The 15,886-nt window shown below is 39.4% G+C and overlaps 8 protein-coding genes across 8 annotated transcripts; 4 read left to right on the top strand and 4 right to left on the bottom strand.

Annotated features, from left to right (window-relative positions):
- Positions 1–398: 398 nt before the first annotated feature.
- Positions 399–986, bottom strand: SNU23 (U4/U6-U5 snRNP complex subunit SNU23; the record flags this gene model as incomplete). The annotated part of the gene is made up of 1 exon (XM_018364187.1): positions 399–986. The coding sequence occupies one exon, from the start codon at positions 984–986 to the stop codon at positions 399–401; it is 588 nt and encodes a 195-aa protein (XP_018222988.1).
- Positions 987–1,188: 202 nt separating this feature from the next.
- On the bottom strand, positions 1,189–2,490 carry RPN6 (proteasome regulatory particle lid subunit RPN6; the record flags this gene model as incomplete). Its single annotated transcript, XM_018364188.1, has 1 exon — positions 1,189–2,490. One exon carries the CDS (start codon positions 2,488–2,490, stop codon positions 1,189–1,191), a length of 1,302 nt encoding a protein of 433 aa, XP_018222989.1.
- Positions 2,491–2,846: 356 nt separating this feature from the next.
- Positions 2,847–5,300, top strand: PMT1 (dolichyl-phosphate-mannose-protein mannosyltransferase PMT1; the record flags this gene model as incomplete). Its single annotated transcript, XM_018364189.1, has 1 exon — positions 2,847–5,300. One exon carries the CDS (start codon positions 2,847–2,849, stop codon positions 5,298–5,300), a length of 2,454 nt encoding a protein of 817 aa, XP_018222990.1.
- Positions 5,301–5,673: 373 nt separating this feature from the next.
- On the top strand, positions 5,674–7,905 carry PMT5 (putative dolichyl-phosphate-mannose-protein mannosyltransferase PMT5; the record flags this gene model as incomplete). The annotated part of the gene is made up of 1 exon (XM_018364190.1): positions 5,674–7,905. The coding sequence occupies one exon, from the start codon at positions 5,674–5,676 to the stop codon at positions 7,903–7,905; it is 2,232 nt and encodes a 743-aa protein (XP_018222991.1).
- A 644-nt stretch (positions 7,906–8,549) lies between these two features.
- On the top strand, positions 8,550–8,990 carry SRP14 (RNA-binding signal recognition particle subunit SRP14; the record flags this gene model as incomplete). Its single annotated transcript, XM_018364191.1, has 1 exon — positions 8,550–8,990. One exon carries the CDS (start codon positions 8,550–8,552, stop codon positions 8,988–8,990), a length of 441 nt encoding a protein of 146 aa, XP_018222992.1.
- Positions 8,991–9,145: 155 nt separating this feature from the next.
- Positions 9,146–10,513, bottom strand: UBX3 (clathrin-mediated endocytosis regulator UBX3; the record flags this gene model as incomplete). Its single annotated transcript, XM_018364192.1, has 1 exon — positions 9,146–10,513. The coding sequence occupies one exon, from the start codon at positions 10,511–10,513 to the stop codon at positions 9,146–9,148; it is 1,368 nt and encodes a 455-aa protein (XP_018222993.1).
- A 2,094-nt stretch (positions 10,514–12,607) lies between these two features.
- NUR1 (Nur1p) lies at positions 12,608–14,074 on the top strand (the record flags this gene model as incomplete). Its single annotated transcript, XM_018364193.1, has 1 exon — positions 12,608–14,074. One exon carries the CDS (start codon positions 12,608–12,610, stop codon positions 14,072–14,074), a length of 1,467 nt encoding a protein of 488 aa, XP_018222994.1.
- Positions 14,075–14,208: 134 nt separating this feature from the next.
- On the bottom strand, positions 14,209–15,804 carry ASM4 (FG-nucleoporin ASM4; the record flags this gene model as incomplete). The annotated part of the gene is made up of 1 exon (XM_018364194.1): positions 14,209–15,804. The coding sequence occupies one exon, from the start codon at positions 15,802–15,804 to the stop codon at positions 14,209–14,211; it is 1,596 nt and encodes a 531-aa protein (XP_018222995.1).
- Positions 15,805–15,886: the final 82 nt, after the last annotated feature.

A 15,886-nucleotide genomic window follows, 5' to 3' on the forward strand; every position in this document is an offset into this window, starting at 1 on the left:
TGGCAGCGACTGGATCCTGCTGTTTCCGATACTTTCGTACAGCCTATTTTCGACTTTCGGCTGCTAAATGATTTCCGGGTCGGTACTAAGAGCAAAAGGTATGGTAACATCATTTAAAGTATCTCTTGCAGACGAATTCAATCGTACAATTGTTTTTTTTATGGTTATAAGGCGTGTCAAATTTATTTTGATAGTTCCGGAGATATGTTATTAAAAATAATGAACCTTTCCGAACTCGCTTTTAGAAGTAAACGAAAGGGGCACGCATATGTGGCATTAAGTATTAGCGTAGTATTCAGTATCTCGTTGTGCCTATTTTCAAACAGCCGAGTGTCATCAACTAAACCCTGAGATATGGTCGCCATTAAATAACATACTTGCTGCAGTAGAAGCCACTCTTACTTGGAACTGCCAAAACTGGAAAAGCCCATCATTTGACTGACTTTTGATTCATTCCCCGTAGAGAGCAAAGGCGCCTTGTCCACTTTCTTGGATTTGTTTACGTCTACGTTTGAAGACATCCTTTTCTTGGATTGACTAGTAGTCGAATGTATTTCTATGAATTCCTTCACCAACTCGTTATAACGCTTTTCGAACTCCTCCTGCGGTATATCATCATTGTCTCTTATCTCCAATACTAACGGCTCGTCAAATAGGTTCTCAAATTTTATCGCATGTAGCTTATGGTTCAAGTGGTCAACGTATTGTAGTGTGTCCTTGAACGTCAAATTACAGATATCGCAATAAAACCCGAACTTTTTGCCTTTCTTAGAAGACGACAGACTTTCGTTATTTGCAGTTAGCTTTCGTTTATTTAGATCTTTCAGTGAAGCTTTGATTAGTCGGTCGTAGCTCGTATATTTTGTTTTCAATGCTTGTAATTCAACGGGTGTTAGCGTATTCTTCAAGGATTGGTCATCATACCCGCTTCTGGCTTGTTCAGCATACTCCTCTCTGTCCCAGGTTCTTCTCCCGAAGTTTGACATTATCTTCCGTTTCTGTGAGTATTGTACCCTGTTTCTTGTAAAACTTTTTTGCTTCAATGAACCTAATATCAATTGTGTTTTATTAAACGGCACATCGTTTTAGCTGTACCATAAAAAAATGAAAATTCATATTGACGTATTTTGTGTGATTTATAAGGTTACTTATTCAGACGTGCGTATATACATATACATATATATCATTTTAGTACAAAACACTTGCCTTTTCGAACAATTGATCGACGACTTTATTTAATTGTCCTACTAATTCTAATGCGGAGTCATAAGTAGCATCTTGATTTGGAGTCTCGTAAACGTAAAGCCATCCATTGCCTTGATCCAGCACACCGTAGAATATCTTATCCAGTATCATCTGGGACAGTTTCCCCTCTACCTGTTGAGTATCCAGGCCAATTATCTTGGAGATGTGAGATATTTCCACACATTCGAATGGCTCGATAATCTTACATAAATTGGATTCCAGTAAAGTGTCGTATAATGCATTGAAATGGGATCTTGTTAGTTCGTCGCCCATTATTTCCTTCTCGTACTGTTTTAGCGCAGTGTTGAACTCCAAGAGAGATCTGTTGTTATAGGCCTCGGCAACAGCTTTCATGGCGTCAATACCTCGGGACTGGTAAGTCTCCTTTGTGTATTTTGCATTTAGAATATTTTTGACATCATCGATGAGATTCAGCATGATTTTGGATAATAGCATATACTTCAATACTTGGCAAGCCTTTTCATAAGAATTGTGGGTAGTCAAATTATGATAGCTCTCAAAACTCTCAAAAAAGTATGAAAATGCAGTTTTGTAATCTTTGTCTTCACAGTGTAGGATACCACTCATCAAATCCAACTCCGCTACAGTTTGAGTGGGACAGTAGATAGAGTTAGCTGCGGTTCTTGCTGCAGTCAAAGAAGCCTTGGACTTGGCCAAGTTTCTTAACTTGTGGTAAACCTTACTTTCCAACAGATGCACATCCACCAAGGAGGGTTTGTCGTCCAGTTTCTTGAACTCCCTTAAGAGATTTTCGATCAATGCTAATGAGTCCTTATACTGTTTCTTTTGGTAGTGCAACTTAGCCAATTTGACGGATAGAGAGTGCTTTAGAAACACTCTCTTCTCTCTCTTAGCAAATTCGATACTTTTCTCGCAAACAAAGATTTGATCGTCCAGGGAGTCCGGTACCTGCTCGAATCTCTCAATCAGCGTCTTCAAGACCTTTACTGTCTTCGACTTGGCGAACTGCATCATGTACTCCGTGGAATGAGGGATGAACTCGCGCAGCTTGTCCTTAGCGCCCATAGTGACGTACAATTGTCCCAGCTCCAATATGCTTGTTTCCTGCTCATTCCTACGTTTGTCATCCACGCTAGCGGTGGGAGCGCTGACCAGTGAACTGTCTTTATCCAACAAGCTTAAATACACTTGTTCAGCCTTATCATACTGTTTTTCGCTGACCAAATTTCTGGCTTCTTCCAATTTCGAACCCAATACTGACATCACCTAACTTCTCACCGTCTTATCTGCAATGACTACCTTAAAGACTCTTACTCAATGGCTTCCTTAACCATCCTTCCTTTAGTTATGCTTCTATCAACTTTTGCCACCCTTGGACCAAAGAAAATATTGACCCATAATTGTTACCCTACGCCCCATATCCGTGACAAGTGATGATTCGGTGTTGTTTTTTTTTTTCGCTGCGTTTTTTTTCTCGACACGTGTAGTTTGGCGTTTTAAGCAGATCCTGGGTTATTTTCGAGCGTCAGGAATGAACAAAGAGGAACATTGTTAAGGCGACGTAGCACCAGGAGGAAAAGAAAGATTACTCAGAACAGCTAGCAGCTACAAGCACGGTCATGTCGGAACAAAAAACGTACAAGCGTGTGGAGCAGGACGATCCCGTGCCCGAACTGGACATCAAGCAGGGACCCGTGAGATCCTATATCGTTACTGACCCGAGCGCCAAATTGGCCTCGTTGCGGTCCATGGTTACCGTGAAGGAGAAATTGATCGTGGCGTGTCTGGCCATCTTTACAGCGATTGTCAGGCTGCATGGTCTGGCTTGGCCAGACAGTGTGGTGTTTGATGAAGTGCATTTTGGCGGTTTTGCCTCGCAATACATTAAGGGCACCTACTTTATGGATGTGCATCCTCCCTTGGCTAAGATGTTGTATGCTGGTGTGGCATCGCTCGGTGGGTTCCAGGGCGATTTCGATTTCGAAAACATTGGTGATAGCTTCCCATCTACCACGCCATACGTGTTAATGAGATTTTTCTCAGCCTCTTTGGGGGCCCTCACTGTGATTTTGATGTACTTGACTTTACGTTACTCCGGTGTTCGTATGTGGGTTGCGTTGATCAGCGCACTCTGCTTTGCCGTTGAAAACTCCTATGTCACCATCTCTCGTTATATTCTATTGGATGCTCCGTTGATGTTTTTCATTGCTGCTGCCGTGTATTCTTTCAAGAAGTACGAAATGTACCCCGCCAACTCGTGGAATGCCTACAAGTCTTTGTTGGCTACAGGTATTGCCCTCGGTATGGCTTCTTCAGCCAAGTGGGTTGGTTTTTTCACCGTTGCGTGGGTGGGCCTGCTATGTATTTGGAAACTATGGTTCATGATCGGAGATCTGACCAAATCCTCCAAATCCATCTTTAAAGTAGCATTCGCCAAATTGGCCTTCTTATTGGGTGTTCCCTTTGCCCTATATCTGGTTTTCTTTTATGTCCATTTCCAATCGCTATACTTGGACGGTGATGGGGCAAGCTTTTTCTCGCCTGAATTCAGATCTACACTAAAGGACAACAACATCCCACACGACGTCGTTGCTAATGTCGGGATCGGTTCCACTGTCAGTTTGCGCCATCTTTCTACCATGGGCGGTTACCTACATTCCCATTCGCATAATTACCCAGCCGGTTCAGAACAACAACAAATCACTTTATATCCTCACATGGATGCCAACAATGAATGGTTGTTAGAACTGTACAACGTGCCTGGTGAATCTTTAGTGACCTTCGAAAATGTAACCGATGGCACAAAGGTCAGACTATTCCATTCTATTACTCATTGTAGATTGCATTCCCACGACCACAAACCACCTGTTTCAGAGAGCAGCGATTGGCAAAAGGAAGTCTCCTGTTATGGTTATAGCGGATTCGACGGTGATTCCAACGATGACTGGGTAGTTGAGATTGATAAGAAGAACTCAGCTCCCGGTATTGCTCAAGAACAAGTGAGAGCTTTGGAAACTAAGTTCAGACTGAGACATGCCATGACCGGTTGCTATTTGTTCTCTCACGAAGTCAAATTGCCAGCTTGGGGGTTTGAACAACAAGAAGTTACCTGTGCCTCCTCTGGTAGACATGATTTGACACTTTGGTACGTTGAAAACAACAGCAACCCATTATTGCCAGAAGACACCGAGCGTATCTCTTACAAGCCAGCCAACTTCATCTCCAAATTTATTGAATCCCATAAAAAGATGTGGCACATCAATAAGAACCTGGTCGATTCCCACGTCTATGAATCACAACCAACTTCATGGCCATTCTTATTGCGTGGTATTAGTTACTGGGGCGAAAATAACAGAACCGTTTATCTCCTGGGTAATGCCGTAGTATGGTGGGCTGTGACAGCCTTCATCGGTATCTTTGGGTTGATTGTTATGACTGAATTGTTCTCGTGGCAATTGGGCAAGCCAATCTTGCAAGATTCGAAGGTTGTTAACTTCCATGTTCAAGTCATCCATTATTTGTTGGGTTTCGCCATCCATTACGCGCCATCCTTCTTAATGCAACGTCAAATGTTCTTACACCATTACTTGCCTGCTTACTACTTCGGTATCCTTGCCCTAGGCCATGCCTTGGATATAATAGTCAGTTATGTCTTCCGTAACAAAGGACAAATGGGCTATGCTGTATTGGTCACCTTCTTTGCTGCTTCTGTATATTTTTTCAAGAGTTACAGCCCACTTATCTATGGTACTCCATGGACTCAAGAACTGTGTCAAAAATCGCAGTGGTTGTCTGGTTGGGATTACGGCTGTAATTCCTACCTCTCTACATTTGAAGAATACAAAAATCAAACTTTAACAAGCCGTGACTCCCAACCTGCCGCTACTAGTACGATTGAAGAAATTACTATAGAGGAAAATGGTCCATCATATGAAGACCTCATGAACGAAGAAGGTAAAAAAATCTTCAAAGACACCGAAGGTAATGAGTTAGATCCTGAAGTTGTCAAAAAGATGTTGGAAGAAGATGGTGCTAACATATTGAAAGTAGAAAAGAGAGCTGTCTTGGAATAAGCTTACAGCGCTCTCCACATTTATGTAAAAGAAAATATCCTTATATAACCTCGCGAACGTATAATCAAAAATAAAATAGATAAAGAAACGTCATGAATACCAAGTTCTACGAAATTGTACTATACCCATTTGCGTTTAGAGACAAATGCATTCTTAACCCAAATCGGTGTGGTAACAAGATCTTACCATTTAGCACCGACTTTTTTTTTTTTTTAACTCGTTTACGTGCCGCGAAAAGCCTTTATTTAATTAATACTCGAGAACAATAGAAAAAGGAACAGAAGTGTATTGCATAATATGCACAGATCTTTTTCTTCTTTCTTTTTTCGATGATCCTGTCTTTGCAAAAAAAATAAAGCAGTTGAGCAAGACCATGGCTGACTGGAATATGGAAAGAAAGCATCCATTGAAGGTGGACCCTGTCCCCAATGTAATCATTAAACGCGGCCCTTTAAGGTCTTTCCTGGTAACCAAGCCTTCCGAAGATCTAAGCTCATTGAGGAGCGTTACCTCATCCAAGGAAAAGCTTTTGGTTGCTTTTCTGCTGGTATTTGCAGCTGCCGTAAGACTACACAATATCTCTCTACCAAGTAGTGTTGTTTTTGATGAACATCGAATTGGTAATTCTGTTTCTCATTATCTAAAAAAAACTTTCCTCGCCGATTTCAATCCCCCATTAGTTTCAATGCTGTACAGTGGTGTTGCTTCCATATTCGGGTACGATGGATCTTTTTCTTTCTTCCATATTGGGGTTGAATACCCTAGCAATGTACCATACATTGCCATGAGGTTTTTCTCTGCTACTTTAGGTATTCTGTCGGTTTTGGTACTGTACTTAACACTACGAGTGTCTGGTGTAAAGATTGCCGTTGCTGCTATTTGTACGGTATGTTTCGTAATTGAGAACTCTTTTGTGACATTGTCTCGCTACGCTTTGTTAGAGGGACCTTTTCTCTTTTTCATTGCATGTGCCGTTTATTTCTTCAGGAAATCGGAACTTTATTTGCCAAACTCGTGCAAAGCAAATAAATCGTTGATTGCTTCGAGTATTGCCTTGGGTTTTGCGGTTTCTTCAAAATGGGCTGGTCTCTTTACTATAGCGTGGGCCGGTGTCATTGTTCTTTGGAGATTATGGTTCATGATTGGTGATTTGTCGAGGCCTATTGGCCCTTCCATCAAATATATGGTATTTCAAATTACTTGTTTGTTGGGTATTCCTGCTTTCATCTACATTTTGGTTTTTTATATACATATCAAGACATTAAGCTTAAATGGAACTAGTAGTAGTTTCTTTCCTGCTGAGTTCAGAACATCCTTGGAGAATAATAATGTCCTTAAAGAGACAGTAGCAGAAGTAGGTGTAGGCTCTGCCGTTTCATTGAACCATATTGGAACAGTAGGGGGTTACTTGCACTCTCATCTTCACAATTACCCAGCAGGTTCTATGCAACAACAGATTACTCTGTATCCTCACATTGACCAAAACAACAAATGGGTTATTGAGCTCGCTGATCATCCAAATGAAAATATCACAAGTTTCCAAAATTTAACCGATGGTACCATAATCAGGTTGAGACATCTCAGAAACGGTTGTAGATTACATTCTCATGACCACAAACCCCCAGTCTCTCAAAAGGCAGATTGGCAAAAAGAAGTGTCCTGTTATGGTTATGATGATTTTGATGGTGATATTAACGATGATTGGATCATTGAAATAGACAAAAAAAGATCAGCACCTGGGCCTGCTCAGGAACGTATCAGGGCCATTGAGACCAAATTTAGATTAAAACACTATCTTACTGGTTGTTATTTGTTTTCACATTACGAAAAACTGCCAGAGTGGGGATTTGGTCAACAGGAAGTAACATGTGCATATTTTGCAAGGGAAGACTTAACTTCATGGTACATCGAAGAAAACGATAATGAAGCACCATTACCAAACCCAGAAAAGGTCTCATATGCAAAAATGGGCTTTTGGCAAAAGTTCATTGCTATTCATAAATTCATTTCCAGTGCAGGCGACAGTTTGGATTTGAGTTATGTCTATTCATCTGAACCGAAAACATGGCCTTTTATGTTACGTGGTATTGACTTCTGGAATGAGAAGAACAAGGAAGTATATTTCTTAGGTAACGCTGTATTATGGTGGTCTGTCACAGGTTTTATCTGCATGTTTATTGCTGGAGTGGCAATTGAACTTCTTGCATGGAAACTAGGCACAAAGATACTGCAAGATGCATATATTATAAATTTTCACTATCAGGTTATGCAATACTTATTAGGTTTTGCCCTCCACTACGTTCCCTTCTACTTTATGAAACATAACTTGTTTCTTTATGATTACATACCAGCCTACTATTTTGGTATCTTAGCGTTTGGTCATGCATTAGACCTTATTTCGACTTACCTTTTCAACAAAAAAAGCCATATTGGTTATGTCATTGTCATTATTTTTATGTTAGCATGTTTCTATTTCTTTTATGATCACTCTCCTTTAATTTATGCCTCTGAATGGACAAGCGGCTTATGCAAGAGATCCAAGTGGCTTGGAAGCTGGGATTTCTATTGTAATTCGTTTTTCCCTACATATAGCCATTATGAATAAAAGATAGAATAATAGAGTATATTTGTATTCTGCATGGATATTTCTAATCAAGCAACTTTAAATTCTACTTGGGTTACGAAAGGAAGAAAGAAATACGTGGGAAATGAAATATATTACAAAATACAACAGGAGGTTCAACTGTTTCTCTTCTGTATAATTTTTGCGATGTTGATTTTTGCTGCACGACTTTGATGAATACGACGATGATCGATGTTGAATAGTGTATATTTATATATTATTGGAACACAATGTAACGTTTTAATAAACGAAACATACGACTTTTGAATTAAATACGTTTAAAGGGCCGTGACAGCCACTGTGCGTTTTGGCACGGTAAATCGTCAGAAGATTTCTCATAGCGCCAAAATCTATCTATACTCTAACGAAACAAGGGAAAGAAAAGATAAATTGGATGAAGCATATATATGATGAAAATATAGCGGTTGGAGCATAATGCTTTTATAGCAGAGGTAACAAAGAGGTACTTCCGCCATATCTAATTCTAATCCCGTGCAAAGGGATAATATGCTTTTGCTTGAAAAAAGAGCCATACTTAGCATCAATACTTGACGAATAGCAGGTAGAACAACTCTTTCATCTTCGTTTCAGACCAGCAAGTGCAGTTCCATCATCACCATACACCAATGACTAATACCGGTTGTTTATCCCCAAACGATTTTTTATCAAAAGTTCCGGAATTTTTTAAGACTGCAAATGAAAAACATATAACTGTACGTTTAACAGCCAAAAGACTCATAGAGCACGATCCGGTAGAAGGGAATCTTGAATTTGATGCTACCAACAATCCTGAATATGATGTTTCCAGAAAAGCGCCCGAGATTTCCGTCAATTCAAGCTCTGACAAGGAATACCCATTGCTAATCAGAATGTCCTATGGCTCACATGGCAAGAAGGCTAAATGCTCTACAATGGTAAAAGCTAATGAACTAGATCAATTTTGGCAAGAATACTCATCTGTGTTTAAGGGAGGTATGCAAGATTTGATTAAGAAGAAGAAAAAGAAGAGCAAGGGCAGTGCCAGTRGTAAAAATTCTAAAAGAAGCAAGGTAGGAAAGAAAAATTGATGGAAAGCACATTTGAGTGAAAAGCTGTCATTATCTTTTGTTACCTCTGATTTTGAAAGGTGAAGAATTGCGGATGTAGGTGTAAAGATTAATTGCATAAAGTTATGTAGATATAAATTAACAGTATTTTAGAATAAAGCATATTGACGTTCTCTTTATTCATTAAGACGCTCCATAACTATATTTCCCGATGGATATATACCACTAACTTCAGATATTATGGTAGACATCTCAAGCTCTCTTCTCGGTACTGGTGTGATCAATTTAAACCCATACTGGTGCTGGAAATTAGCAGGTCGCTCAACAAGTTGAGTTGGTTCTTCTGGATCAAGTAAGCCATGTAAATGTAAGTCTACGAATGCGTATATTTCCTCCGTTGGTAAAGATGCATCGAACTTTCTAACTAGTCTTTGGCCATCTTCTAATCTAATAGCAACTTTGCTACCATTTTTTTCAGACAAAGGTTCTGGTTTCAGTTGTCCTTTTCTCCACAGTAGCCATTCCTTTTCCAATCTTTCGTGTTCTTGAGCTCTTTGTTGCCTTTGGATCTCCTCCAATCGTTCTGTGTCTCTTTCTTGATCGCGCCTTAAAGAATCTTGATATCTCGAATCTTGTTGTTGTTTTATCAGTCTTTGCATTTCAATATTCTGCCTTTGCTGACGCAATTGGATCAAACGAGGATAATTTTTAGAAAAGATAGTCTCTAGGTCTTGAGGTTTATTATTTGAGATAGAGCCTTCAACTCTCGCAATTAGTTCTATTTTTCTTTCAGCTTTTAAAGAAATTATTCCAAGTAGGGGATATTGTCTAATTTTCAATGCATTAGAAACTTGCAACCCTTCGGAGGTGGTAACATCACCATACCATAATAGCACTTGGTATTTCCGTATCATATTAACAAAGGTCTCTGAGCATAATATCTTATTAAMATAGTCCATATGATTATCCAAAAGCGGGTCATGCAGGTAAATCACTCCAAATTTTACTTGTTCGCTGCAATTGTCCAGCAATTCGGTATAACTATTTTGCATGATACCTTTGGAAAACATTCCATTTTCAGGATTGTATAAGGAACCGAAACTGAACTGAACTTGGCTACTTTGACTGTTGCCCGTATTTTCACTATTGCTGCCGCCGTCAGCATTTCCGTTACCTTCAGAAGGCATTACAACCTGAGACTCATTCTGCAAGCCTTCCAATAGACGGTTCAATTGAGAGCCATGATCCAACAAACGATTGTGCTTTCTTTGATAGAACCCATGAAATCTTAACAGTGGTTTCAGAAGACGTGAACTTCGGATAATAAAATTTAATAAATAGTAGAGAACTATTAAGGGAGCTTGGAACAGAAAACGAAGGACTGACCTCGAACGCGTACTTTGACTTCTTATTGGTTCATCCGCACTGTTGTTCCCATTATCTCCCTCTCCATTCACATTTGCGGGCGGTTCCTCATTGAAAGCTCCTGGGATTCGAATAAATGATTCGTCATTGTTTCCAAAAGTCTGTCTGAATATGTCCATGTTTAAAGGTGTTTAAAGGTGTTTAAATTGTAACTAAATCGAATCGGTGAATTCTCATACGAAAAGAACCAGAACGCGATTGATCTGCTTTTATTATATGTTTCACTTGACTACTTGATGTGTAAACTTGAGCAAGGATATGTTATAATTAAGACTTCGCCTTGTTATTGTCATTTCAAAAAACGGTAGCCGGAGTATCAAATAAAGAGAAAGGGGACCCCAATTTGAAAAGAGTAAGGTGAAGCATAACGTATAAGGCCCTACGGATTTAAATATTTATTTAGATGAATTATGTACACCTCTACGAATAGGGACTTGATTCAAAATGATCAATAAATCTCTCTATGCTCTCTATGGGTAGACCGTAAACGGGGTTGATATCAGTAAGTTCAGACGACTCGACTTGACTGTTGGGAATACATTTTATCTTGTGTGGAGGATCATTTGGGGCACAAGTGTACGAACTCTCCGTTATTGCTAGTCCTAATAGACAATAATTTGTATGGTAAAAATCAGAGTGTTTCCCTGGTTTATCTCTTAACCCTGGCTGCCCTTCCGCCTGGCAACAGTATAGTATGTACTCCCGAAGAGCGTGCTTACTAAAGCATTGGCTATACCCCAGGGATTCGAGAATGGCGGCTGAGCCACCCACCCAAAAACTGTAGCAACCGTCAACGAGTTTGTTGCTTCTTCCACAAAATCCTCGTTCTTCTTGCAGTTGGCGGACACTACACCATTCCAATAGTCTTTCTATGTCAACTTGATTTACAGACCTTAAGATAGCCAGACTTGCTGTAGCACAGAAGGTGTACCCCCCGTGTGCCTCATCTACCTGAGGACAACTTCCGAATCCGCCTTCATAGTTTTGACAATTTTGCAAATATTTCAATACGCCTTCTGAAAGTTCATCTGTAAGAATATTTAATAGCGATGCAATGCTCAAGACACAATATACACCTCTCGTGTCCACCTCTCCAACTTCCAAACAAGTCTTGAATCCTCCATTGGGCTCTTTCAACGATAAAAGCCATTTGTAAATACTCTTTCGATCAATTCTGTCCCAGCAGCTGTCTATATTATCACAAAGGGCCAATGCGTTAATTCCAGCATAAGTGCTGGCCAGATGAGATAACTGGCCGACACCCCCGCCAAAGGGCCCTCCTGAAGGGCTTATAGCGAATAGTTTATCTACGATTTTTCTTTTGACATCATCTGCGAGCCAATCTTGACCCATCACTTTCAAAGAATTGGCAATCCAATATAGCATCCATGGTTGTGAAGCATCGAGAGCTGTCATTTGTGGAGGTAATGGAGTCTCGATGGCAAAGTTCAAATACATCTTGTGAAAATCCTTTGTAAGAGTGGGCTCCTCTTCATTCTCACAAGCATCGAATATGTCTAATATGCTTTGTAGAGTTTCGTGGCGTGCTGCGGTAGTATCTGTCTCCAGTTCTTTCATTAACGGTTGGATATCTTCACCTAAATCCGAATCAGTTATATCGATGACTCTCTCCATGACTGGTCTCTTCCTTCCTAACAATGTCGTGTTTATAAATTTGGCCCTGGCTATGGATCTTCCTAGCCTCTGCTGCATATGTTCTGAACACTTGCAGTCTATAGGTTACACGGTTATTGTTGCACAAGAACGGCGATGGTAGATGAGACCTTGCTTGCTTGTTGTATGCAGGTTACTTCGCGTGTTTCGAATTAAAACTGGCCCAATTAGGCAACTACATAGATAATAGGCACGATTAGCTACGAAACAAAACAGCTTTAGCTTAAGATCGACAGTTAAGCAATGGCCTGGTACGGCAGGACAGTTTGGGTTACGATATCTTAAGGCTTTTATTTTATTAGTTACTTGAGTACGGGAGTAGCAATTCCTTTGATCTGCGAAAGAAGGGAAAAATGGCTTAACTACAAATAAAGAAAGGAGCTAATACTCTACTTGAAAAGTAAAGAAGTAGCGAAACAAAGTGACAGTTCCCTTTTAGTTTACGTTTAGTTTAAACACACTAGTTATAAACTGCAGGAAAAACAACCTGACATACTGGGTTTAACACAAGGGAAGACTGGTTTTTTTTTAGCAGTGAAATGAATCGAAAGGATGTGGTAAACGAAGTATATGACGATTCGGATTTGATTGACGAAGAAGGGGAATCTAGACTGGCATGGATTAAGAGATGGTATCAGCTAATCACTTCGCCCTTGGATTTGCAGCTGGTAATAAATGAACAATTAGAAATGATCGACTGGGATGTTCATGCCAAAAGCCTTGCTAAGCCGCTGGGGAATTTTTTGACTGTGTGTTTTTTTGTTATGAGACTTTTGCAAGACAACCTAATCAAGCCCAACTATTACAAACTAAATGTTAAGTCGGATGCCTTTGATCTCTCTAAATCGAACAAGTTAAAAGAGTTTGATTACTTGACGGAAATATCTTCTAATTTCCAAAATGATAATCAGTTCGATGCCTTTCAATCTTGGTATTTTGTTACTTTAAGATTTCTGGATAATCTCTTTAAGATTTCGATTTTCGCATTACTGTCATTAAACTTTTATCTGACCTTTAAGTTCATTTTTGGTTATTTCAAGACTTACAATTTGTTTCATCTAAAAAATGAACTTAGTTCTCCAAATTTGACCAAACATAGCTTGAGTGATCTACGCAAAGAATATTACGAAGACATCTATAAGCAGTCACTGTGGTCTATGTTGAAACACTTTTTTAGAGGTTCCCGTGATGATACACCATATATTGATCAGGATGAAGATGAAATATTTTATCAATTAAAGAAATGGACTCCCACTAAATTTATAACCAATTTTATTGTGTCTTTTTCACCAACAGCTATTGTTTTCCTAAGCTTTTCTGAAGTTTCGTTCACAACGGCAATTTCCCTAATCTTACATCAATACGTTCTAAATTTCGTTATAATTAAGAGATTTCAGGCAAGCCTGGAAGACGGTTTGATTTTATCGAGCGCAGCTTTACAGGAATATGAAGATAAGCACATCATGACACGCGTAAACCGACAAGCCAGTTTATGCACTCGATCGAATGGTGGAGGTACTGGCCGATTTGGATCGGGATCTAAAGCACCAAAAGTTTTCACCACTCATTCATTAAATGGTGAAGAGATTAGAGAAGTATATAATTACAAGAAAAAGGAGTTCGAAGTACTGCCAAGTGAGAGCGAAAATATATCGGAGCCTTTCAAAACAAGTAGACAATACTTTGATGACGAACCTCAAAATTTTGGAAGCTCTACAGATCCTGGTGAAGTCCAGTTTTCACCACACCTTTCCCCATATTTCCGGGAGAAGATTTCCAAGAATAACCCTGTTCGATTATCTCCACACCAGTATTTGCAGGAGGATGAAACCTACTTGTCAAACCAAGACCAAAATAGATCAAAATCATTGAGCCCGTTGAGACAAACACCTTTAAGTGCAAGAATGAAAAGTTTTGAAGATTCGGAATTCAGTGCATTGAATAAACATGACATCAATGCCATACTTCGTTCGCCCAATAAAATCAAGTACTATCGTAAGAAATAGAAAGAGGGTTTTTAGTTATGCCTAAATATATAGTTATGTAAAAACTAAATAATAAAAAACAATATAAAGAGTTAATGGAAAATTGTATGTACTTCACAATTTTAATGTTCTTAAAGTTGATTGATTACCATTTATTATAGATCGTTCCAGCCAAATAACCAATTATTTAGTTTATGTATGAGTCCAGCGGGTTCATTATTTTTATATTTCTCCTCCTGTTGACGCATTTTCGATTCTAGACTTTGTAAAAGTGTTGGGGCGTTTGTATTTGTACTCGTGTTTTGAATGAAGAGCGACTTGCCATCTTTAACATTTAATCGCTTATTCGGAGAATGGGTCATATTTGGATTCGACAAGTGTGTTCCATTACCAACATCGATTGCAGGAGTGATGGTTCCCTTATTTAGAAAAGCATCGTTAGTTAATAATACGTTTGGTGGGGATGGTGTATTTGAGGTGGATGATGTAGAGGAGTTTTGATACGTTGAGACGTTAAATTCGCCAATATCATCGATATTATCAATTCTGCAACCAGCCAGCTGTTCTACTGCATTTTTGGAATACGGGATACAACCAATTAAGGCACCGTGATAGATGCTTCCGTTTTCTTGTAGTGCCCTCAATGCAGAAGATGGACAGTTGTAGGTCAATTTGACCCAACCTTCCCCAGTAAATATTGGATATTTTCTATTAGTTGATTCATTATCCCTATTTTTCAGACTGATGGCTTTATTGGCAGAAGAATCGGTATGATCGTTAGCCGTATCGTCGTTGTGAAATACTCTGAATGAGCTGGGGCTGATTCCACGACTTAACCTTAATATCTGATAATCTTCCATGATATGTCCAAAATGGGAAAAGTGCTTGATCACTTGATTAGAAATCGATTCGGGGTAGCCAAATACGATAATTGCGCTTAGGTTTGAAGGCTTAAAGGAGTTGCATGCTAAAGTTTCATGAGCACCGCCATTGCTAGTATCGGTGATGGCGTTGTTATTATCCAAATCGTTGTTTTCAATGTTTGCTATTCTGACGTATGAATCTTTATCAAAGACATTCGGAGTATTCTTGGAGTCATAAGATGGATTTTTCAATTTTTTGGTTGGGCATTTATTAGAGACGAATTGCGTTGTCAAAGATGGAATAGAACCAAACTCATCTTCCCGTTGCCAGTCTTGTAGAGTGACGGTGGGTGGAGTGTCGTTAAAACTCGACAAAAAAGAATTCAGATCATTATTTGCTCCTGATTTGTTACTGTCATTTTGTTTGGAGTCCTGGTTCTGCTTGCTAAAACTCCTCATTGTGATGTTTATGGGTGACGAATCATCCTTCTGGTTAATATCAGATGAAGAGTTTTGCTTTGTTGTTTTCCTCCTCATCACCGTGTGAGGAGTAGATCTCTTTTTCGGATTATTAACCCAACTAGGGTTATTTCCCTGGCTCTGTTGGCTTATACTACTGCTGCTGTTGTTTATATTGTTATTATTGTTAATGCTATTATTACTAATGCTACTACTATTGTTGTTAATGTTTATGTTATTATTGTTAAATGACGTGCCAAACTGCGAAGGGCCAGGGCCGAGAGATGCATTGACCTGCGAGCGTTGTTGCAGCTGTTGCTGTGGTTGCTGTGATTGTGGCTGTGGTTGAAAAATCTGGTTCGTTTGTGGTTGCTGCGATGTGAGGTTTGTAAACCCACCGTTATTGCTGCTAGAATGTACTCCGAACATTTCAGTTGTGTGATTGGTTCTAATTTTTACAGTTCACAGGAGAGAAGAAAAATTGAGTGCAAATAAAAAGCCAGGAATAACG

This window comes from Saccharomyces eubayanus, chromosome IV (genome assembly GCF_001298625.1).
Source record: "Saccharomyces eubayanus strain FM1318 chromosome IV, whole genome shotgun sequence".
Classification (NCBI taxonomy): domain Eukaryota; kingdom Fungi; phylum Ascomycota; class Saccharomycetes; order Saccharomycetales; family Saccharomycetaceae; genus Saccharomyces; species Saccharomyces eubayanus.